Here is a 23,961-nt window from a genome sequence, read left to right as displayed (position 1 = left end):
CAGCTAGACAAGGTATCCTCCTTAATTTCCCGTCCTAAATCACTGCTGTGTTCTTTTAAACAGTTACTGTGTTCCACCCCAGAGTGGGAGCATTTCAGTGGCTGGCAGAATGATTCCTCTGTATTGTTGGTAAAGTGTTTGGGGTTCCGTGGCATACACGGCACTAGAGAGAGGTGTCATTTTTTTTTACTATCTCTCATAGGGATCGTTCAGTTGCAGATTGTGTGTTCTAACCCTCCCATGGACACTTGCTGTACATCATCTCCTCTCTCTGTTGACCCCTCATTTTGCCCCTCTACCCTGTTCTCCACACACCCTGTGCCCTGCTCCACGTCCCCATGCCTCCCTTCTGCCTTGTGCTACCTCCTCTCTCTCTCTCTCCTCCCAACCTTTCCCCTTTTCCTGTTTCCCTCACCCCCAGGCCAGGAGCCTTGTCTCATTGTCCCTGTTTTCTTTTAAGCCTGGCTGGCTGAACTTTCTGCCTCACCTGAGATCCAGCAGGGGGACATCAGGGGCCCTGGACCTTGGCGGAGCCTCCACCCAGATCACCTTTGTACCAGACCAAGAGCCAATTGAATCTCAAGAGAACTCACTGCACTTTCGTCTCTATGGCAAGAACTACAACGTGTATACACACAGCTTCCTGTGCTATGGGAAGGACCAGGCTCTGCGCCTGAAGCTGGCCAGTGACCTACAGGCAAGTGTGAGAGCTCCAGGGCCAGTTCCTGTGGGGCTGAGAGTTTCTGGACCCTTCTCACCTTTGGCATGTTGCTTTTTGCACACACCACTGTGGTTCAGCCTGGTGTGGCTGGAATCTGAGCCTCACAACAGTGGATTTCAGTGGGGAAGTCTCATTATTCCTGACTTACAGCCAGGAACAAAGGCCAGAGGTTTCAAACGTGGCCACCAATTTGGGGTGCCTCAGTTCTTGGGTACCCAGCTTGGAGATATCAGGGGTCTGGTTTTGGGGGTGCTGAGCACCCACAGCTCTGACTGAAGGCAGCAGGAGCTGTGGGTGCTCAGCACCTCTGGAAATCAGGCCCAAAGCATCTCAAATTCCCACTCATTTTGAGTGCCTGACTTTGGAAATATGGCTGCAAATGACTTGCCTGCAGCCACACAGGAGGCCTGTGATGGAGCACGACACAGAAAGCAGGACTCCTGAGCACAGAAGATGAGTTTGTGGTTGGCATGAGAATCCTGGCATGTTATATCTGTCCCCAGTCCCAGGGAAGCTTTCTTAGGTCAGTACATCCTGTTGCTGTTTTCATGGTCCTGTTCTCTGGAACTGAGTGCCAATGGCCTGGTTTTTTTACCTGCAGAGCACGCGGAATGGCAGCCTCCTGGATCCCTGCTTTCACCCAGGATATTTGAGGATTATGAATATAAGTGACCTCTACACGAACCCCTGTATAGCTAATGGTGAGCAGCAGCTTCCATTCACACAGCTTCACCTTCAGGGGAATGGGGATTACCAAAGGTGCCGAATGACCATCCAGAAGATCTTCAACACTAGCCATTGCCCTTACTCCAGCTGCTCCTTCAATGGGATTTTTCTGCCTCCATTACAAGGGGAGTTTGGGGTGAGTCTGGACGCCCAGCGGCGTGCTCTAACCCAGAGCAGACATGAAGAGACTGCTTAGGGTATGTTTCTGGGGGGCTGGAGGGAAGACTGTGAGGCACTTTGGGGGCGGCGGCGGCGGCAGTGCGGGCTCTTTATAGTGTGGACTGAGCCTGTAAATGCCACCAGAGAACTCATCCGACCTAGTTATAACAAATTTGGTTTGAGTTGTGTCCACACAGCAGACTTTTGTACATCACAGCCATATGTCCAAAAGTTTGTGTCCCCCGACCTCCCACACGGCCTGTGTTTGTGTCCGTGCATTCTGGAGAGAGAAAGTGCCCGGAGGTCAGATACCCAGAGTGGCACTGGTAGCTTGCGGGGCAGTGAACTCTGAGATGATCTACACAGCAAAATAACGCCACAAGACCTGGTGACAGGAGGCCAGCCTGGACCTCTGCCAGGGCCAATGCACTCTTAGCTGCCATGATCACTAACCAGTCTGAGCTGTGTTGTGCGTGGGACATAGACCCCTTCTGCCATGTCCCTTCTAACCTGACTCAGTTCTCTCTCTCTCCCACCCCCAGCTCTTCATCCCATTCCCATTCTCCTTAACTACTCAGTCCAGTCTCCACTTCTCAGATGTCTCATCCCCATCCCACTCTTCTTGCCCTCCAGAGTCCCAGTCTCCCCCCTCCACCATCAGTCCCTGTCTCTTTGCCCAGCCAATCCCAGTCCCCACGCCCCAGCTTCTTGTCCGATCTGTCTTTCCCACCACCCCACACAGTCTCCCAGTCTCAGTTGTCTTGCCCAACAATCCCGGCCTCCACACCCTCCCAGACAGTTCTCACTACCAGTTTCCTTGCCCAGGCAGTCGCATTCTCCACTCCCCTGCTCTCTACTAGTCTCCCTCCCTCTCCTGGTTCCCAGTCCTGGTCTCTCCCCAGCTCCCATTCCCAGTTTCTCTCTCTTTCCCCTCTCCAGTCCCAGTTCCCCAGGCTCCCTGTCACAATCTATGCCTTTCCCCTCCCACAAGTCTGGCTCTTGTCTTCTCTGCTTTTAAATCGTGGTTTCCTCCTCCATGCTGCCTGGGCACCATTAGGAGAGTAATTGAGAGCAGAGAAGAGACAGGCTTCTTGCTCTCAGTGCCCACCTTGGGCTGGCCCACAGCAGCCAGGAGCTGTAATTGCAGGAAAAGTCTGGCTTCACCCCTGTAGCCCTGATTTGAACATACTCTGTTGTTCTGTGGGGATGGTGCATGCACAGTCTGACACATGGAGGAACTGTGAGGGGAGGAAACATGCTCAGTGTGCACAGAATCTTTGGAAATTTTAGCTGCTAATTGCTATTGCTTCTCAAGGAAACAGTTACCAGAGTTTTTTAACATCAGAAAACACTCTATTTTTCCCGAAATTAATTCTTAGAAACAGCTGAAACATTTTGCCTGAAACTTCAAAAAACAAAACAAACACCCTCCCCTGCAACACAATAGCTTGAGGTAGAAACTCAGTGTGGGAACTCTCAAGTTTGACAAAGTTATAAGCAACTGAAAAGAGGCTCTTATAATGGGAAATGTCATGCAAACATAACAATAGGCAGTGCTACCAACCTCACCTATAATAGGAGGCAGTGATCGAGTCGCTATCCTTTGCTCCACCCCCATGAGAGTGTGAATACTTGGCACCTATAATCCTGACCCAGCCAGCTGCAAAACCCTCTCCCCAGACACCCAGATGTGCAGCCCATGGGCATGTTCATGGAGCCCTATGCAAGCTGGAATGCGCCCGTGTGCTGGGATTTCTGTTTACACAAACACTTTGGATTCAAAGAGGGAGCCCCATGCTCTGGAGTTTCATTGCTTGGATTTGGTCTCTGCTTTCCATACTAAGGCTAAGCAGTTTTAAATTTTTCTCCCCTTCCAGGCATTTTCTGCTTTCTACTTTGTGATGAACTTTTTAAACCTGACGACAGAGAAGAACCCAGTCCCCCTGGACAAAGTGACAAGCACCGTGGAAAGATTCTGCTCCAGACCTTGGCATGAGGTAAGAGAGTGACCGGCTGCAGCAGCATGAGGCTCTTGCTCTGCGATAGCACCCAGGAGTCAGGGATGAGCCCTGGTGGTGATGGCTGTGTGTGGCAGCCAGGCAGCAGGTGTACTTCCCCCTCACAAACCGTTTCTAGGGAACGTCTAGACTTGCCATTGTGCGGAATCCTCCCTCTGCCAATTTACAGCACACGTACCTTCTCCTGCACTCTGGCGCTGCTTGCTGTGGTGTCTGGAGGAGTCCTTTCCTGCTCCGCTTTTGGCTAAGTGACATCTCTACTGGTGAGAAGCTGTTAGGAGAGGCCCACACATACATAAATACTTCCCACCAATCCATCCAGTGCTAGGGGAGAACTTCTGAAACATCTGGCGCTGCTAGAATCTAGATTAATGCTATCAATGGAGTGGGCAGATGCTACCAGCACCTGGAGAGAGGTCTGTGGTGCGAGCCAGGCCTGTGGTAACCATGTGGAGCAGTAAGCAAGTGACGTCTTTGTCTTGCTCCAGGTAAAGGCAGAATTTCCCAAGATAAAAGAGAAGTACCTGAGTGAATATTGTTTCTCTGGGACCTACATCCTCTCCCTCCTGGAGAATGGCTATGGATTCACTACAGAGAAATGGCAAAGCATCCAGTTCCTTGGAAAGGTAACTTCACATGTGCGGAGAGTTTCTAGATAGGGAGGGCTATGCATGTGACACCCACACCCTATATACCACCCCCTCTCTGTTGGGCTACAACACTTGTGACACCACCTCCACCCTGCCCCCTCCCACACACATAGACACCTTGCCCCATACCACCGCCCCTAGAAGAGACCTGACCCTCTGAGTCTCTCTTGTCCATACCAACCCACTCCCTGTACATTCCTTAGTCCTGATAGGTAATTCAGGTCTTGTCCTCTTTTCCAGATTGGCAGCAGTGACGCAGGCTGGACTCTGGGCTACATGCTGAACCTGACAAACATGATCCCTGCAGAGAAGCCCCCGACACGCCCTCTCTCCCATGCCAGTTATGTGGGGCTCATGGTGTTCTGCTCTCTCGTGTTGGTGGCTGTGCTCCTGCTTGGCTGGCTTACCTTCCACAAACCGAAGTGCCTGCAGAAGGGACTCATTTAGGGAGGGGCAAATCCCGCAGTGGAGGCTGTAATGGGCCTCTGCCACACCAGCTGTCATACAGAGTTCTGAGGTCACCTGCAGAGCCAGCCTTATCCAGCAGAGTCCCTCCTGCCTTTCACTGAAGCTACTGCCTGTACAAGGACATTCAATCTTCTCCTCTGGCTCACACCTGCACTGATGGATGCTGGGATACCACAGGCTCCTCTTCTCTGTGGAGGTATATCTTGCTGGAGTCCCTTCTTGAATGGATCACATGAAGCCGCAGCTTTTCGGCTCCCTTTGCTGCTTGTTCTTTTTGGTCTTGCTTAGACAGAGACAGCAGTAATCCCTGAGGGAACTGCTGTGACTTGGAAGCACCAAGCTGGCTGTGGGGCTAATCTCAGGGTTACGCAGGAAGCTATTGCACTGTGCAGAGATCTATTTCCTTTCCTTGGGAGACGGTCCCCACAGCTGCTCAGAGCCTGTCTGAGCAGGGCATCTGCACCAGCACAAACCAAGCTTGCTGCCCTTGGCCGCCTTCAGCTCCTCAGGAGCATGCTGTGTCCTAGCTCTGCCTATCATGCAAAACCTTCTGGATCCCAGCTGCCCACTGCTTAGCTGGCCACACAGCTGGACACCAATATGGGACAAGCAGATGTGAGGGAGAAGGAACAGAAGATGTTGTGTCTGGAGGAGGCCAGCAGCCTTGGCTGAGCCCTGGCAACAGACCTGAAATACTAGGAGGCAAAATGTTCCTTCCACAGAAGATTGCTGTATATATGAAAGGAAACCTCTTCTCTCACCACCTTCCAGAACTTATCACTGGCCCATAGCAGGCCCCTGTCCAGATTGAGTCTGATGTAAGGGACCTGTCTATCTGGCCACACACATTCTTAGCCAGACACCACTGATCTCTCCAGGAATAACTCACATTGGGCAAGGATCATTTGCAAACAGCTGAGATTTATATTGTACCTGCAGGCAGGGTTCCCTGGACACTGGACCCTACAGCACACCTACAAGATTCCAGCGGGACCATCTCTCTGGCAATGCTAATCACACAGAAATCTAGGCCTCAGGGAAGGGTGTTTAGTAGATCATGTTCCTTTAAAAGACACATGGCAGCAGTGTAAACTGAAACATGCAAATACTGATTAATTGATTCATGCTTTGTGTTTGCGACGTGCATGAAAATTAGTCACAATCTGAAAATTCTTTCCTTTCCCCCTGCTTAGACTTACCATCTCAACCTCAAGCCCCCACACCTTCCAGCCCCTCCCAAATGTACACACCAGCCCATTTTCTAGCCTTTAGTATGGGATAGCAACTGATCAGATTTCAGCCTCCTGTGAGGTCATTCTTCCCACTTTTTGCTAAAGAACTGGAGTGGAAGCTGGGACTCAACTTCTATAACAAGCAGAAAACACTGTGAGGCGTCTTCATACATCAAAAGGAGCCAGTTGCAAATCTCCTCCCATGATAGTGATCCCACAGCTTTGCAGGCAAAAAGAAAAGGAGATTCCCCAAAGCCAGTGCTGTGGGGTAAAGGGTTGGCTAATAAAGGTCTCTACTTAGTCCCCAAGCAGAGCTGTGGAGGGGAATCAGATGGAGGGAGCTTTATCCTGATTGGCACAACCTCCTTTCAGCAGACAGAGATGTATAGAGTTTAAGGCCGGAATGGTCCACTCAGATCATCTAGTCTGGCCTCCTGCATAACACAGACCTGAGAATCTCACCCAGTAATTTCAGCATCAAACCCATATCTTCTGTTTGAGCTAGAGCATATTTTTTTAGAAAGGTATCCAGTCTTGCATCAACATTAAGTGATGGAGAACCCACCACAACCATAGGTACATTGTACTAATGGTCAGTTACTCTCACTGTGCAAAATCTGCACCTTATTTCTAGTCTGAATTTGTCTAGCTTCAGCTTCCATCCACTGATCTCATTATGCCTCATTTACTGTCAGAAATCTCTTCCCCCTTGTAGGTACTTGTAGACCATCATAAAGTCACCTCTGAACCTTCTCTTGGATAAACTAAATAGAGCTACTCTAGACTTACTCTAAGGCAGCTTTTCTAGACCTCAAGGCGTTTTTGTCGCTCTTTATTGAATACTTTCCAATATCTGAACATCCTTTTTTTGAAGCATTGACATGCTGTATACAGAGGTAAGACCTCACCCCTACTCCTGCTTGATATTACCCTCTTTATAAATCCAAGGATTACATTCACCCTCTTAGCTACAGCATCATGTTGGGTGCCCACATTCGGTTTATCTACCATGACCACTAAGGGTGTGTTTACACAGCAAAAAAAACCCTCTGTGACAGTGAGTCTCAGAGCCCAGGTCAACTGACTTGGGCTCGTGGGCCTTGTGCTGTGGCGCTAAAAATAGCCATGTAGCCACTCTGACTCAGGCTGGAGACCAGGTTCTGCAACCTTCTCCCCTTGCCCTTTACATCCAGATATAACCTTGCATCTGGCCGTATCAAAAGGCCCAGCTTACCAGCCGATCCAGTTGGTCTGTATAACTGGCATGGCACCTTCATTATTTACCACACTACGTATTTTTCTGTCATCTACAAATACACTGAGACCCTGGAATGGTCCCAGGGCCAGAGTCTTCATTCTGAACTCAGCGCTGGAATGGGAGAATACAATGGAAAGTTTGCCCTGTAAATGAAGTACATGATCAGGGCTGCTCCAGCTGAGAATAGTGACTCTGACACATCCCATTTCCTTCCACCAACTCTGCATTGTCTAGGGAACCTCCTTCTGCACGGAGCCATTTCCACTGGGCTAACAGCCCCTTCTTGCTGTCAGAATGGGATGGAGAGTCTGCCCCAGCCTGCAGTCTAGTCCTCTCCCTCTTCTCAGGTCAGCAGTAACACTTCACCTCTGAGTGGGCAGCCCTCAGTTCTGGTAAGTGACGGCTGTGAGTTTTGCCCGATGGCTAGGGAGTTGGAATTGCCAAATGTCAGGAAATTCTGAGTTGATGAGCTAGATTAATTGAAGCTGGTGTGGGGAGAGGGGTAATTGAATGCCCCATTCAAGACTGGCCCCTTCTGTCCTAGTAGGGAATCATGCCAAGGGAGATCAGACAGATGTCTTGGGGTCTCTGTTGGAGAACCAGTGTTGCCAGTTCTCATGATTTAATTGCGAGTCTCTCTTTTTTAAAACCCAGCTCTTGGAATTGTGATTAGGTGAGAAGCTCAGATTTCTTTTCTTTTCTTTCCTTTCAAAAAAGCAAGTTTCTAGCCCTGATGGTTGTGGAGAAACGTTGCCTGAATGAACCCTAAAGGCTCAGAAGGCAAAGAAAAAGAACCCTAAATGTGTGGGGTTTTTTTTTTTTTATTTTATTATTTGTTAAGCTCATCTCATGATTCCTGGGAGCCAGATCTAGGATATTTGAGGACTTGAGATGGTCACTACTGAGAGAGGCAATTTTCATCTGGCATCCCCATAGGAGCCAAGGCTGTATAGAGAATGCACTGAATCTGTATATTTCCCACCAGCCTACTTCTTTCCAGGCCATCACTTTCTATGCCGTGGGCTGGAGGTGGCCTGCAGTGCTCTCTGTACTGGCCATTTCCCCCTGCTCTGACCTTCAAGGACTTTCTACTTAGGGAAATCTGCCCCAAACCACAGAGTCATAGGCTTTCAGGCCAAACTTCCTATATAGCACAGGTCAAAGAGGTTCACTAGTTAGCCCTGCATCCAGCTCAGGAACTGGAGCCTGATTAAAGTGTATCTTACAGAAAGGCCTCCGGTCTGGATCTGAAGACTCCAAGAGATGAAGAACCCACCCCTTCCTGTATAGTTTGTTCCAATGGTTAATCACCCTTTTAAAAACTGGTGCCTCATTTCTAACTGACGGGCTTCAGCATCCAGTTGTTAGTTCTTATTCTGCCTCTCTCCTTGAGGTGAAAGAGCTTGTTAGTCCCCAGTATTTTCTCCTTGTGAATTTACTTCTACACTGTAATCGTGTCACCTCTTGGCTCTTGCTCTTCTTTTGGGAAAATGAAACAGACTGAGCTCCTCAAGTCTCTCCCTGTAGGGTGTTTCCCCAGCTCTTGCGTGGGAGTCAGCAGAGAACCTGGGCTGAATTTAGCCCAGTGTATGCAAGGCCTCCCTAGTTTTGTGACTCCTGGCTCCAATTCTGAGCAACCTCTTTCCAGGCAGGCTTCCTGAGTTGGACTTTATAACTTTCCAGGCTGCAGCAGGGACCTGCAACACAATCAGACTCTGCTGCCTTCAGGCCGGATAAATTCCACCAGCTGATCACCTTCTACCCTTCACACAAAGGTCAGGCTTGAAACTTCACAGCAGTAGAAACTTCACCGCTGTAGAAGAGAATGAGACTCATGCAGGGCTAAAGGCTGGGTAGGTGCCCAGCCTTCCAGCACCATCCTGTCCCCTAGCTACTGACTTAAAACAACCCCACTTACTCCCCACTCCCAAGTCCAACAACCTCCCAATGCAGCCACTGGCTGCAAATGCTTCCCTTGGCCTATCGTTAAAACCTAGTAGAACAGGCTGAGTTACTGGAGTCTCTTGTCTGGGGCAGATGACATGGCAGTGGGAACAGTACAGGATGGCAGATTCTGCCTGCTTGGGCCTTCACTCCCATTCTGAAAACACTGATTTGTAATGCTGACACTACCCAGTGTTTCTTATGCCTTGCTCTCTGCACTGAGCACCAGATCGCACCCCAGACCCAGAATTCTGCTGGGGCAGCTGGCATGTGCGAGTGCTGCGGGGCAGGTGCCGGAGCCTTGAGGGGCTGCTGGGTGTGTGCCCCACAGGGCTTTGGGGCATGTACTGAGGCCAGAAGGTCTGCGCCCTCCTCACGGGGGTCACACACTTTCCTTGACACCAGTCTGAATCCCTAGCTTTCCTGCCCAGCCCTGCTGCACCAGATTTTTCATTTTACACACATATAAATTTTAGTATCCTTCTTAAAATCAAGACTTGTTGATCGACACCCGTGGAGTTTCCTCACTCTTTTCCAGAGGGTGGGAAAATGGCCATAAGGAGGAAGAGGGGAGTCATTTTATTTTTGGAATGAGATGGAAAAGTGCCAGGAAGGATTTTTCTGCATTGCATGTTTTCTAGGGTCTTTCCTAGTCCAGTTTTAAACATCCCAGTGGTGGGGTTCCCACCGCATCTCCTGGCAGACAGTTCTCCAGCTGGATCCATCTGCCTCCCAGTGAGTGGTGGGGCTCCTGTCCCATCCCCTCAACAACCCAGCTTGAGGTGTCTCACCATCAGGAAGATTCTCCTGAGCTTCAAATTAAATTTTCTGTTGTTCAGTTTGATCCAATTCTTCATAATCATGTCCCCTTCGATTGTATCCTAAATCAGCCCTCTCCACCTGTAATGTTTATGCATGGCCACTATTTGTAGATATGTCAGCGTCCCCCTGCCCCACCACCTCAAAAAATTGTCACTTAGCCAAGTCAAATATATTTAGCTCTTTTAATCTTTCTCTACTGAATCTTTCCCTCCAGCCCCAGCTCATTTTTGTGGTTCTTCCCTGAAAATTCCTCCAGTTTTGCCAATATCTGTCTGGTAACAAGATGCTCAGAATTGCAAATAATCTTCCAGCTGGAGTCTTCCAGGCTGTGTATAGAGAGACCATCCTCTTCCTGTCCTGTGACCTGAGGCCTTTGCTTGTGAAACCTGGATCATGTTGGCTTTTTTGTTTCTCTTGCTGCACTCTCATATTGCAGATTCCTACCCTCACTCGTCACTATCATTGCCTCCCAGTTTTTCCCTCTCTGAATTTCTAGGGTTTGGATAAATGTTGCCAGCTATAGTAGCTGCTTTGTTTCCAAAGTAAGTCTCATTTTCTTTCCTGTCCCTGTTTCTAACACCTAGAGCTCTTTGTGTTGTTTCACTGTCCTCACTGGTGTTTGCAACTCATTTGGTATCTGCTGTAAACTTAATTAACTTGTTTGCCCTATTTGCAGGTGTTAACAAAGACCAGTACCACCTGCTACTCACCTTCCCCCAATTTACTGCTTCTGGTTCATTTCCCCTGTAAACTTACTGTGAGTTCTTTCTGTGTCCCATTATTTCCTTAGGGCCAGAAGGGAGATTTACCAAACCACCAGTGCCCAGAGCAATCTTGGCATGTTTTCCACCATTAGGGCCCCAGGCTCCTTCCTGTTACAGCATCAGTCACAGGCCACCTGTGAATAGCAGAGCTGTGAGGGTATGGTGGAGGGAGGGGCTCGTGCCCAGGTGTTACAGTATCTCATTAAGCCCACGATACAGTGCTCCAATGGCTGAGTAACACCATCCTACACAAGAAATCTGCCACCCCCTCTGAGTGCACCTTCCCTGCCAAAAGCCAGTGCAGCCCACTAGTGCTCAGAGGTTACACCAGTTTCCTCCTTTCACTCTCTTCAGCCCTGGGGCACCTACTATCTGTACCTACAGAATTCCTCAAAGCCCTTTCCAAGTGTTATGCCTTTTGCTTTTTTCCTGCAAGCATTAACAGAGGCTGGTGCCTGCTGCACCATTTCTTATCTGATGTATTTAGCACCTGTACAAAACACAACTGGAGAAAGTTCCTGCTCCTGAGAGTGTATCACCTCCAGAGACAGAAGATGAGACTCGGGGGCAAGGAGTTAAATTGGGGGTGGAAGAAGGGGGTTAATATATTGTTAAATGTATATTTATTCCTTTTCCTTGTATATCTGTGCCTCCCCAAAATGAGTCATTGTGAGTTTTAAGGATTTGCTCTTTCCATAGAATGGGGCCTTAAATGAGGTGTGGGGTGGGGGCCTGGTGCCTTGGACTGGGAACCTGGGGGTGGGGGCTGGCATGGGAGAAAGCACCAAGACAGGGGCAGACAAAGGATACACTGGCCTGGTGCAGTGAAGTGGGTGAGGGTAGGGTGTGATGTGGAACAAGATCTAGAGGCTGGTGCAGAACAGTGCTCAGCAGGGTCAGGAAGTTTATTTTGAGTGGAGGGATTCAGTGAGCAGGGGATGTGGCAGGACTGACCCAGCCAAACGAATTTCTAATGGCAGCTGTGGGTAGGAGGATACTCGCCTCTCGATGCTACAGGCTGCGCATAGACCTGTCTGTCCCTGATTTGCCTATTAGCCTCCAATACTTGCTTTAGTAGTAATAAACAGCCTTTCCTCAGAATCGTGCTGCCCTTACCTGGAAAATCCTTGCAGAATGATGGAGGAAATGGAGCCCAGAAGGGTGCCGCATGGACCCCCTTCTCCAGGGTGTGGGGAATGGGTGCTGTGCAGCACCCATTCCCCAAGGGGTGGGGGGACAGGTGGTTTATGGAGTGGAGGGGCGTGGGGAATAGGTTACGTGAGGGATCCTTTCTTAAGGAGTGCCCCGATGGTGCTCAAGTTTCCTTGTGTTGTCTGCTCCTGACCAATACAGGCATTTTGCTCTGGGACATGGGGAGCAGGGAGGGTCAGCAGCTCCTCAGGGGCAGAAGTTATAAACCTGGGACTGAAACAGCGCTTAGCTCTGAACTGCCCCACTCTGCACCGTGAGCAGGGGCTGGGGGAGCAGGCGTCTCCACTGGGAGTGATGGGCACAGCATCTCACGTCACGATGGGGAGGGCGGGGCATGGAGCCCCGCTCCTGGCTGGCAGATTCTTCTTGGCCTCCAATACTCTGGCTTTGGTGGGTTGGTTTGTCTGAGCCAGTGTTTTGGCTGCTCTGGTTACTAAGGAGGTGGCACAGGCGGTGGCTGGAGTTTGGGGAATGCTGGCTCTGGGCTCAGCTCTAGCCCCCATTTGCTGGCCGGTGTTTCCTCCCCATGAAATAGGGTACAGTGATGCCAACCTGTCCTTGGTAAAGTGCGTTGGGACCCAGAGCTGAGAAGAGCTGGGTATCCTTGCTGGCAAGTGCTGTGAAGGCCAAGTCGCTGCTCCCCCCCGATGTCCTGTTCCTCTGGTTTCTGAAGGGCTCCTCTTGCATTTGGTGTCCCTCTTCTGTTCTCTTTCTTGCTTTGCAAGCCAACAGATATGGCAGCTGTGGAGCCTCTGTGGCTCCCGAACCCCACAGCAGCCAGCTGTCCAGCCCTGCGCTTCTCCTGCGGTGACAGTCCGTGGCTTCAGGGCCCTGTTTACCATCCAGTTAATAAATGAACAGGAATCAGTGAAACTTTCCAAACACAGAGCTGGCTCTGTAGTGATTCTGGGGCGGGTGGGAGCCCTGATGCTAAAGCTCAGAGCTGGAAAGCATTCCAAGCTGTGCGGGGGCATTCGCAGCCCAGTTCCAGAGACTCTTTCCCCAACTCCAGCCCCCACCACCCTGCAGGTGCAGTGGGCTGGCACTTGGCTGTGAAACTGGAGAGAGCTGGTTTGAGTTTGCACTTTAGTTCCTGTCAGGAAGGGAGCTCTGAGATCTGAGTTAATCCCAGCGCTAAGGATGTCTCAGTTGCTCTGGCCTTTTGTGAGATTCCTGCTTCTGATTGAAGTGGCAGCCTCCGTGAACTTTTTCCACCACCGCTATGAGCAGTTGGTGGAGGCCCTGTTCAATGTGCACAACGAGTGTCCCGATATCACCAGGATTTACACTATTGGCCGCAGTGTCCAGGGGAGACATCTCTACGTCGTGGAATTCAGTGACAACCCTGGAATCCATGAACCCTGTAAGTACTGAATGAGAGGAGGTTCCTGGGGGGGCCCTGTACCTGTACAGGCTGCAGTCTGTGCCATGCCAAACCACATCCCACAAATCGTCCTACATGGTACAGGTTATGGGGCCAGACTGCTTTCTCCAGGGAAGTCACTGTCAGACGGGGATCTGAAGCTTTCCTGACGGCCCTAGACTGTGCTATGCTCAGTAGCCTCCATGTTCAGTGGTCAAGATGGCCCATACCGTAATTGTAGGCACACAATGCCCACTTCAGCAAGTGAGTGAGTAGGCCCCATAACCAGGGAGACAGGGTGCAGCAGCCATGGGGGTTGACAGGGACCCAAAACCCTATGGCCACGGATAAAGCTAGAGGTTACCTCTGCACATGGTCCAGTGCACATGGGCAGGAGCCTTAGCCCAGTCAGGCACATTAAATGGGACTCTGAGTTTTAAATCCAAGTAAATTTAATGATGAAGGCACCAGCTAGAATTCCCATCGGGCCCCTCCATTTCACTGCCCCAGTTAGTAATTGGCAGTTTTTCACACCACCCTGACCCACCCAGGGCTCTGTGCTAGGCAGAGGTGATCTGTGATGGGAGGGAGGAAAGACAAGGTCGCCCCCCACCACCATGCTGGCTGGCAGAGTCTGTGATGGGATGGACTGGCCGAGCCCCTCCACAGGGCACTGGGCTAGGCTTGCGTTGCCTATGATGGGAGGGCGGGGACAGGCCATGGTGAGGGGCTGAAGTCCTGCACTGAGTCTGATCAGCCTTGACATACAGAGGGCTGTGAATTGGTGCAGAGCTCTCTCCCATCTCCTTCACTGTGGCCCACCGGTGCTGAGCAGAGGGACTGTTGTGGGGAGAAGCCAGGGAAGCCAAACCAGCTACAACATTTCATGCTCAGGTCCTTATAACATCACAGCACTGAGATATATGTATAGTGAAAACAATCATCAGATTACCACCAAAAAGTTAAGAAATGGTGAGTAAGGCTAACAAGAAGAATAGGTTACATAAAAAACAACAAGTATTACCTGCTTCTTAGAGTTTAAACTTGACTTTAAAATCTTTGTCTAAAGCAGTTTCTCACCTAAAGCAATCTCCCGCCATTACTAACCAACATGGCTAGGGTTCAACTTTTGTGAATGCAGAAGCATTGTCCTTTTTTGCTTTCTCAGTGAAGGATGAAAAATATGTCTCTTTGCCTTTCTCTTCTATCCCAAAGTCCACTGTTTTTGTCCCCTGAGTCAGGATGACCCCCAATAACTCTTTCCTGGGCTGCTGATTCCAAGTTGTCTTTGTGTTCTCCTGTTGACTTATATGCAAAAATGGGCTTCCATTGTATTGGCTTACAATGCTTAATTTACATAGCTGACCGTGAGACAGGTGAATCAGCTTCCTTTGCCTCAAAACCTGTTTGTCATCCCTGCGTTGATTTGGAGTTTAAAACGTGTGTTTAGTAAATATACCGAACTTCTTAAATAGCATCCATCTGCACATCCTGGCATGGTTCTGAGGATCAGCATGACATAAGCTTTTATTAGATACCTCACACGACCCGTTTTGGATCAATACTGTGAAAGCAGCGTGTCGGGTGTAATATCTTTGTCAGGCTTGATAGGAATTGCTGTTACAGAACAGTGAGCCCTTTGCCACTGTTTGGCACTGAGGCGTTATTAGGGTCACAGGTGCTTTCTCTGCTTTGCAGACAAAACCCGTCCAATTTAGATTGGATTGGCTGCCCCAAGTGAGCAGAACCTGCTGGAGTGGGGGGAAGGCAACCTCTCCTCTGGGTGAGAGGCTGTCCGTCTTCTGACTCAAGGAAGTCCAAGGTGTCGGGGAGAGGGCAATCACAGCCTGTGCTTCATGCCTACTTCTTCGCAGCTGGTGAAATCAAGCAGGGGATGCTGCATCCACCCTCAGGAGCCCAGCAGCACCTCCTCTGGGGCGTGGGCAGTGACGGTGAGGTACTCGCACTCTCAAGCAAACAACAGCTTGGCCCTTACCAGGAACCAGTCTTCTAACACTGATGGCCTCATAACTACTTACTGCCCTGCTCTAACCTTTCAGACTGCTAGGGGTGAACTCTGCATATGCCCTAGTGCACATGCAGGGGAACCAGGCCTAAGCCTGAATGTCTACACCACAGTTAAACAGCCCCTTAGCCTGAGCCCTACAAGCCTGAGTCAGCTGGCACAGGCCAGCTGTGGGTTTTTAACTGAAGTGCAGAGATACCCGGGGGAGGGTGGGGGAACTATTGAGAAGTTTATGGTGACTCAGCTCTGCAATCACTAGAGCTCCGATTGCCCTGACAATCCAGCCTCAGCCTGGGAGTGGCAGGGAGATGGCCCTGGTCCTGAGAGTCAGTGAATTAAGCCTCCATGTCCACAGTGAGTCTTGTATTTCTAATGGCTGCACATTGGAAGACAGGATTAGAATTCAAAATGACTTTGACAAATTAGAGAATTGGTCTGAAATCAGCAGGCTGAAATTCAGTCAAGACAAGTGCAAAGTACTTCACTTAGGAAGGAAAAATCAAATGCACAACTACAAAATGTGGAATAATTGGCTGGGTGGCAGTGCTGGTGACAAGGATCTGGGGTCACAGTGGATCACAAATTGAATATGAGCCAACAATGTGAAGAAGTTATGAAAACGGCTAATAGGAGTGTCATATACAACACATGGGAGGTAATTGTCCCTCTCTACTTGGCACTGGTGAGGCTTCAGCTGGAGTTCTATGGCCAGTACTGGGCAGCACACTTCAGGAAAGATGTGGACAAACTGGTGAGAGTCCAGAGGGGAGCAACAAAAATTATCAGAGGTTTAGAAAACCTGATCTAGGGGGAAAGGTTAAAAAACCTGGACATGTTGAGTCTTGCAAAAAGCAGACTGAGGGGGACATGAGAACATCCTTCATGTATGTCAGGGGCTGTAATAAAGGAGACGGGGATTGAGTGTTCTTCAGGCCCACTGAAGGTAGGACAAGGAGTAATGGATTTAATCTGCAGCCAGGGAGATTTAGGTTAGACACACTAGAACCTCAGAGTTATGAACACCAGTTACGAACTGACCAGTCAACCTCTCGCTGCATTTGGAACCAGAAGCACCCAATCAGACAGCAGCAAAGACATGCCCTCCCCCCACACTCCCCCCAAAAACCATATACGGTACAGTACTATGTTAAAGGTAAACTACTAAAAAAATAAAGGGAAAGTTTAAAAAAAAGATTTGACAAGGAAAGAAACTGTTTCTGTGCTTGTTTCATTTAAATTAAGATGGTTAAAAGCGGTATTTTTCTTCTGCACAGTAAAGTTTCAAAGCTTTATTAAGTCAATGTTCAGTTGTAAACTTTTAAAAGAACAACCAGTACATTTTGTTCAGAGCTATGAATGTTTCAGAGTTACGAACAACCTCCATTCCCGAGGCATTTGTAACACTGAGGTTCTACTGTATTAGGAATATCCTTATAAGGCTTCCCTGTCGCTGGACGTTTTTAAGAACAGGTTGGACTAACACCTCTCTGGGATGGTCCAGCTATACTTGGTCCTTCCTTAGTGCAGGGGGCTGGGCTTGTGCTCCCAAGGTCCTGTCCAGCCCTACATTTCTATGCACAGGCACCGGCTTTCAGGTTTCCCTGGGGTACTCAACCCCCGCTCAGCTCCAGGCCCTGCCCTCACTCCACCCCTTCCCCCAAATCCCCACCCCGCCCAGCCTCTTCCTGCCCCCACTATGCCCCTACCCTGTCTCTTCTCACCCAGTTCTGCCCCCTCCCCCAAACACACCCTATCCCTCGCTCCTCTCCCTCCCTCCCTCCTTCCCAGCGCCTCCTGCAAGCCAGAACAGCTGATCCACAGAGGGTGGAAGGTGCTGAGAAGGAGGGGGAGGAGTTGATTGGCAGGGCGCCAGTGGGTGGGAAGTGATGAGTGGGGGGAGAGCTGGCTGCCAGTGGGTACTAAGCACCCTCTAACTTGTTTCTGTGGGTCCTCCAGCCCTGGAGCACCCACAGAGTCAGGGCCTGTGTTTCTATGATCATAGAATCATAGAATATTAGGGTTGGAAGGGACCTCAGGAGGTCATCTAGTCCAACCCCCTGCTCAAAGCAGGACCAATCCCCAACTAAATCATCCCAGCCAGGGCTTTGTCAAGCCTGACCTTAAAAACTTCTAAGGAAAGAGATTCCACCACCTCCCTAGGTAACGCATTCCAGTGTTTCACCACCCTCCTAGTGAAAAAGTTTTTCCTAATATCCAACCTAAACCTCCCCCACTGCAACTTGAGACCATTACTCCTTGTTCTGTCATCTGCCACCACTGAGAACAGTCTAGATCCATCCTCTTTGGAACCCCCTTTCAGGTAGTTGAAAGCAGCTATCAAATCCCCCCTCATTCTTCTCTTCCGCAGACTAAACACTCCCGGTTCCCTCAGCCTCTCCTCATAAGTCATGTGTTCCAGTCCCCTAATCATTTTTGTTGCCCTCCTTCTTGTAGTGTGGGGCCCAAAACTGGACACAGTACTCCAGATGAGGCCTCACTAGTGTCAAATAGAGGGGAACAATCACGTCCCTCGATCTGCTGGCAGTGCCCCTACATATACATCCCAAAATGCCATTGGCCTTCTTGGCAACAACGGCACACTGTTGACTCATATCCAGCTTCTCGTCCACTGTAACCCCTAGGTCCTTTTCTGCAGAACTGCTGCCGAGCCATTCGGTCCCTAGTCTGTAGCGGTGCATTGGATTCTTCCGTCCTAAGTGCAGGACTCTGCACTTGTCCTTGTTGAACCTCATCAGATTTCTTTTGGCCCAATGCTCTAATTTGTCTAGGGCCCTCTGTATCCTATCCCTACCCTCCAGCGTATCTACCTCTCCTCCCAGTTTAATGTCATCTGCAAACTTGCTGAGGGTGCAATCCATGCCATCCTCCAGATCATTTATGAAGATATTGAACAAAACTGGCCCCAGGGCTGACCCTTGGGGCACTCCACTTGATACCGGCTGCCAACTAGACATGGAACCATTGATCACTGCCCATTGAGCCTGACAATCTAGCCAACCCTCTATCCACCTTATATGATATATTTAGCCATTAGATCCTAGGGCGTGGCTGCAGAGCCAGGCACAACTTGCTAGCGATTTGCTTGACCGCCGATGGAGAAGGGCTCGAGGTGGGTGCAGGGCACTTTGCTCTCTGGTGAGGGATGCTGCCCTGCCCCCTCCCCCCTACGCTGTGTTCTCTGCCTCTGGAGGAGATGAAGAAGGGGCTCGGGCCTAGACTCTTGGCCTGGTTCTCATCAGACCCTTTGCCTTCCCTGTCTGGCTGAGTTTAGGGTCTGGGTGGGAGCTGGCCCTGATGACTACTAGGAAATTCCAAAGAGTGTAGAGTTCAGTGTCCCATTTACTCATGTGGATGTATGGCACCGGTGCTCTGGTATCTCTCCAGCTATCTGGTGCAATTCAGGCCCTGTCCTTGGCTAATAAATCCACGTTCCCCCATGTGCTGTTCCCTCCCCCCACCCCCACCCCCCCGGTGGAGCTCAGCTCCGACACTGTGTCACTCCCTAGAGCTGGACACTGGAGAGCTGAGGGCAGGCTGCTCTCAACAGGGGACTCATGCAATAAGCTTAAGAACGGCCTGTGGAGAGCTCCAGGGATGGAGTCCCACCTTCCTCAGGCCCACACCAGCCTGCCAGAGGGAGCTTAGAAGGTTTAACAGGGCAGCTCTTGCTTTCAATGCGTCTTTATAGGAAAGAATCTGGGGGTAGGCCAAGGCTGAGAGAGTGAGTTTATCCTGCAGTTTAATTTAAAGCATCTTGAGGCTTGTGAAGTCAGGAATGTGACATGCCAGCAAGCAGCACTGAGAACAAACAGTGAAGGGGAGTTCTGGGCCAAGGGAGAGACCAGTGCAAATAGCTTGCCCTTCACGGAGTTTGAGCCAGTGACTCCCCTTCCCCCGCTGTAACAAAGTCGTGATGCCCCTGCACCCCCTCCAGCTTCAGAGCACCCCATGGTTGTGCCCCCCAGTTCTGGAGCCGTAACTCTCCTGCACCTGCCCTCCCCACCCCGGTGTCTGAACAGTGACAACCCCACCCACCTCCCCTCCTGTACTAGAGCAGTGACCCTCTGTTCAATGTGTTATGCTGCATTTCTTGTCCTAGTCTGATGCTGAGCAGCTGTTAAACAACCACTGTGTTCTACTGTGGCAGTGGCCGTGTCTCGGTGGTGGGCCACGCTTTCGGGTAGGTCCTAGGGAGGCCACTTCTGCTGCGCTTTGGCAGTGGAGGGGTTGGGCAGTGTAAGAATGCAGATACTATTCTGAAACCTGTTGTTATTGATTAGTGAGTTTACTTATTAAATGAGAGAGAACATTATTACTTATCTGAGTGCCTAGGAGCCCCCGTCCTGGCCCAGGACCCCATTTGCTAGATGTGGTACAAACACAAATCATTTGGGTCATTCATTGGTTCTGCTCAGAGGTGTCACTGGGTTGCTCCACTGAATGTTGGCTCCCTGTTCATGGGGAATATCTGGCTCCGACCATATCTCAGCCCCCACCCTCCCTGTTTTGGTGTCACTGGGTCTCTTGTTTTTCCCAGTGGAGCCAGAGTTCAAGTATGTTGGGAACATGCATGGGAACGAGGTTCTGGGCAGGGAGCTGCTGCTCCAGCTCTCTGAGTTCCTGTGTGAGGAGTATCGCCGGCGGAACGAACGGATCACACGGCTCATCTGGGACACACGCATCCACATCCTGCCCTCCATGAACCCAGACGGATATGAAGTGGCTGCCAACCAGGTACCAGGCAAGCATTCTCCTCATCTTACCTGGCAGGGGCATGACATGCCCTTGTGCTGTAGGACCCCAGTGCCTCTTCCACCAGTAATTGCTAAGGATGAATAGAAAAGAATAGCACAGGCATGAAGGGACAAAATCAGAAAGGTACAACATGAGTTACACCTAGCAAGGGACACAAAAGACAATAAGAAGAGGTTTTGTAAATCCATTCAGAGCAAGAGAAAGATTAAAGAACATGTAGATCCACTACTTAGTGGGTTGGAGAGCTAACAACAGACATCAAAAAGGCGGAGCTGTTTAATGCCTATTTTGCTTCCATCTTCACCAAGCTGGAGGGGTTGCAAGCACTTTGGAGGAAAGGATTAGAACTCAAAATGACCTTGACAATTAGGAGAATTGGTCTGAATTCAGCAAGCTGAAATTCAATAAAGAGAAGTGCAAAGTACTTCATTTAGGAGGGAAAAATCAAATGCACAGCTACAAAATGGGGAATAACTAGCTAGGCCAGGGGAGGGCAAACTTTTTGGCCTGAGGGCCACATCAGGTTTCCAAAATTGTATGGAGGGCCAGTTAGGGGAGGCTGTGTCTCCCCAAACGGCCAGGTGTGGCCTGGCCCCTGACCCCTATCTGACCCCCCTGCTTCTTGCCCCCTGACGGCCCTCCCAGGACTTCTATCACATCCAACCCCCCCTGTTCCCATCCCCTGATGGCCCGCCCGTGACTCCTGCCCCATCCACCACCCCCTGTCCCCTGACCACCCCCAGACTCCCCGCCCTTGACTGCCCCTCACCGTCCCATTCAACCCCTCCTGTCATTCCTGATGGTCCTTATGATGAGATTACTGGTTCTGTGGATGAAGGGAAAGCAGTGGATGTATTGTTTCTTGACTTTAGCAAAGCTTTTGACACGGTCTCCCACAGTATTCTTGTCAGCAAGTTAAAGAAGTATGGGCTGGATGAATGCACTATAAGGTGGGTAGAAAGTTGGCTAGATTGTCGGGCTCAACGGGTAGTGATCAATGGCTCCATGTCTAGTTGGCAACCGGTGTCAAGTGGAGTGCCCCAGGGGTCGGTCCTGGGGCCGGTTTTGTTCAATATCTTCATAAATGATCTGGAGGATGGTGTGCATTGCACTCTCAGCAAATTTGTGGATGATACTAAACTGGGAGGAGTGGTAGATACGCTGGAGGGCAGGGATAGGATACAGAGGGATCTAGACAAATTGGAGGATTGGGCCAAAAGAAATCTGATGAGGTTCAATAATGATAAGTGCAGGGTCCTGCACTTAGGACAGAAGAACCCAATGCACAGCTACAGACTAGGGACCGAATGGCTAGGCAGCAGTTCTGCGGAAAAGGACCTAGGGGTGACAGTGGACGAGAAGCTGGATATGAGTCAGCAGTGTGCCCTTGTTGCCAAGAAGGCCAATGGCATTTTGGGATGTATAAGTAGGGGCTTAGCGAGCAGATCGAGGGACGTGATCGTTCCCCTCTATTCGACATTGGTGAGGCCTCATCTGGAGTACTGTGTCCAGTTTTGGGCCCCACACTACAAGAAGGATGTGGATAAATTGGAGAGAGTCCAGCGAAGGGCAACAAAAATTATTAGGGGTCTGGAACACATGACTTATGAGGAGAGGTTGAGGGAACTGGGATTGTTTAGTCTGCAGAAGAGTAGAATGAGGGGGGATTTGATAGCTGCTTTCAACTACCTGAGAGGTGGTTCCAGAGAGGATGGTTCTAGACTATTCTCAGTGGTGGAAGAGGACAGGACAAGGAGTAATGGTCTCAAGTTGCAGTGGGGGAGGTTTAGGTTGGATATTAGGAAAAACTTTTTCACTAGGAGGGTGGTGAAACACTGGAATGCGTTACCTAGGGAGGTGGTAGAATCTCCTTCCTTAGAAGTTTTTAAGGTCAGGCTTGACAAAGCCCTGGCTGGGATGATTTAATTGAGGATTGGTCCTGCTTTGAGCAGGGGGTTGGACTAGATGACCTCCTGAGGTCCCTTCCAACCCTGATATTCTATGATTCTATGATTCCTCCCGGGACCCCTGCCCCATCCAATCACCGCTTCTCTCTGTCCCCTGACTGCCCCCAGAACCCTTGCCCCTGACTGCCCTCAGCCGCCCCATCCAACCTCCCTCTCTTCCTGACTGCCCCCCGGAACCCCTGCCCCCATTCATCCCCCCTGTTCCCCATCCTCTGACCGCCCTGACCCCTGTCCACACCCCCGCCCCCTGAGCACTCTCTTGAACTCTCCTGTCCTCTATCCAACCCCCGCTGCCCCATTTCCGTGCTGCCTGGAGCACCGGTGGCTGGCCAGGCTACAGCCACGCCGTTGTGCAGCACAGAGCACCGGGTCAGGTCGGGCTCTGCAGGCCCCCCTCGTCCAGAGCGTTGTGCTGGCAGCGCAGTGAGCTGAGGCTGCAGGGGAAGGGGAACAGCGGGGGAGGGGCTGGGGGCTAGCCTCACAGGCCAGGAGCTCAGGGGCCGGGCAGGAGGGTCCCACGGGCTGTAGTTTGCCCACCTCTGAGCTAGGCGGTAGCATTGCTGAAAAGGATTTGGGGGGGTACAATAGGTCACAAATTGAATGAGTCAACAATGTGATGCAGTTGCAAAAAAGGCTAATATTTTCAGCAGTATAGTAACAGGAAGATTGTATGTAAGATATGAGAGGTAGTTGTCCCACTATACTCAGCACTGGAGAGGCCTCAGCTGGAGTTCTGTGTCCAATTCTAGGCCCCACACTTTAGGAAAGATGTGGACAAATTTGGAGAGAGTCCAGAGGAAAGCAACAAAAATGATAAAAAATTTAGAAAACCTGACCTATGAGGAAGGATTTTTTAAAAAGTGAATCTTTAGTCTTGAGAAAAGCAGACTGAGGGAAGAGGATTCAAAATTGTTACAGGCTGTTATAAAGAGGACTGTGATCAATTGTTCTCCATGTCCATTGAAGGTAGGACAAGAAGTAAGGGGCTTAATCCACAGTAGGGGAGATTCAAGTTAGATAACAAGAAAATCTTTATAATGCTCAGGGGAGTTAAGCTCTGGAACAGGCTTCCAATGGAAGTTGTGGAATCCCTGTCATTGGAAATTTTTAAGAACAGCCTGGACAAACACCGTTGTGCTCGGGCAGAACAAAGTAAACCTGGATCATCCCCAAGAGACTGAACTAGATGACCCTTCCTGCTCTACGTGTCTATGATTGTGCGGAGAAACCGTCATTCTGCTGTCTCTTCCACCTCCACCCTCCAAATCCCTGATCTCTCAGCTTGTGTTTCATCCCATCCCCCTGCCCTTGCTCCCTCAATGTGTGTTTCACCCAACTTGGACCCCATCCTGGGAACATGGGTCCTTCAACACATCTCACCCCAGCCTGGACCTCCAAAACGCCCAGGTCCTCAGCCTGTGATTTAGCTCACTTGGGCCCCTCACCATTGTCTCTGTGGCTCTGTTGGTTTCATTATTGCTACAGATTGTGGACTTTACAAGTCCTCAGGGAGCTGACTCTGTTTTGTTTGTATTTCAGTCTCCCAGAGTTCAGCTAGCTCTGACCTGCATCTGCCCTCTCTGAGTGACAGTCTGGGAGCTGACCAGCAAACCTGCTGTCCTCCTTTATTCTTGCTCTGCATTGACTGGGGTGGGGGTCAGATAGTAAAGATGCCAAGAGCCATGGCACTGTCAATGGACTGTAGAGAATGGACTGTATCTGGACATCTGACTCTAACCCTGCAGAAGTTACAGGCACTGGGCCGATCTGCCCTTGCTAAATCCCACAGCAGTTGCAGGGTGGGAGGATAGAACATGGCCCCCAGGCTAAGTTGGTAAGTAATTCATTTAAGGGG

The 23,961-nt window shown here is 50.3% G+C and overlaps 2 protein-coding genes across 8 annotated transcripts in view; both read left to right on the top strand.

The window, feature by feature from the left end:
- The window catches only part of ENTPD1 (ectonucleoside triphosphate diphosphohydrolase 1), a 92,265-nt gene extending 80,402 nt beyond the window's left edge, over positions 1-11,863 (top strand). For all 6 annotated transcript variants that reach the window (XM_048858673.2, XM_048858671.2, XM_048858670.2 and 3 more), the window contains 5 exons: positions 461-691; positions 1,317-1,583; positions 3,484-3,603; positions 4,113-4,250; positions 4,515-11,863. In XM_048858673.2, the coding sequence (XP_048714630.2) occupies positions 461-691; positions 1,317-1,583; positions 3,484-3,603; positions 4,113-4,250; positions 4,515-4,721 (963 nt within the window). In that variant the 3' untranslated portion in view covers positions 4,722-11,863. The remainder of the gene's footprint in view (positions 1-460; positions 692-1,316; positions 1,584-3,483; positions 3,604-4,112; positions 4,251-4,514) is intronic.
- Positions 11,864-12,903: 1,040 nt separating this feature from the next.
- CPN1 (carboxypeptidase N subunit 1) overlaps positions 12,904-23,961 on the top strand; it is a 38,208-nt gene continuing 27,150 nt past the window's right edge. Inside the window, exons 1-2 of one of the 2 annotated variants that reach the window (XM_048858677.2) lie at positions 12,904-13,337; positions 19,922-20,118. In XM_048858677.2, coding sequence (XP_048714634.1) covers positions 13,115-13,337; positions 19,922-20,118 — 420 coding nt within the window. In that variant the 5' untranslated portion in view covers positions 12,904-13,114. The remainder of the gene's footprint in view (positions 13,338-19,921; positions 20,119-23,961) is intronic. The other variant, XM_048858676.2, reaches the window with a different exon arrangement.

This window comes from Caretta caretta, chromosome 7 (genome assembly GCF_965140235.1).
Source record: "Caretta caretta isolate rCarCar2 chromosome 7, rCarCar1.hap1, whole genome shotgun sequence".
Lineage (NCBI taxonomy): Eukaryota > Metazoa > Chordata > Testudines > Cheloniidae > Caretta > Caretta caretta.
This window is presented reverse-complemented; position numbering and strand designations above follow the sequence as displayed.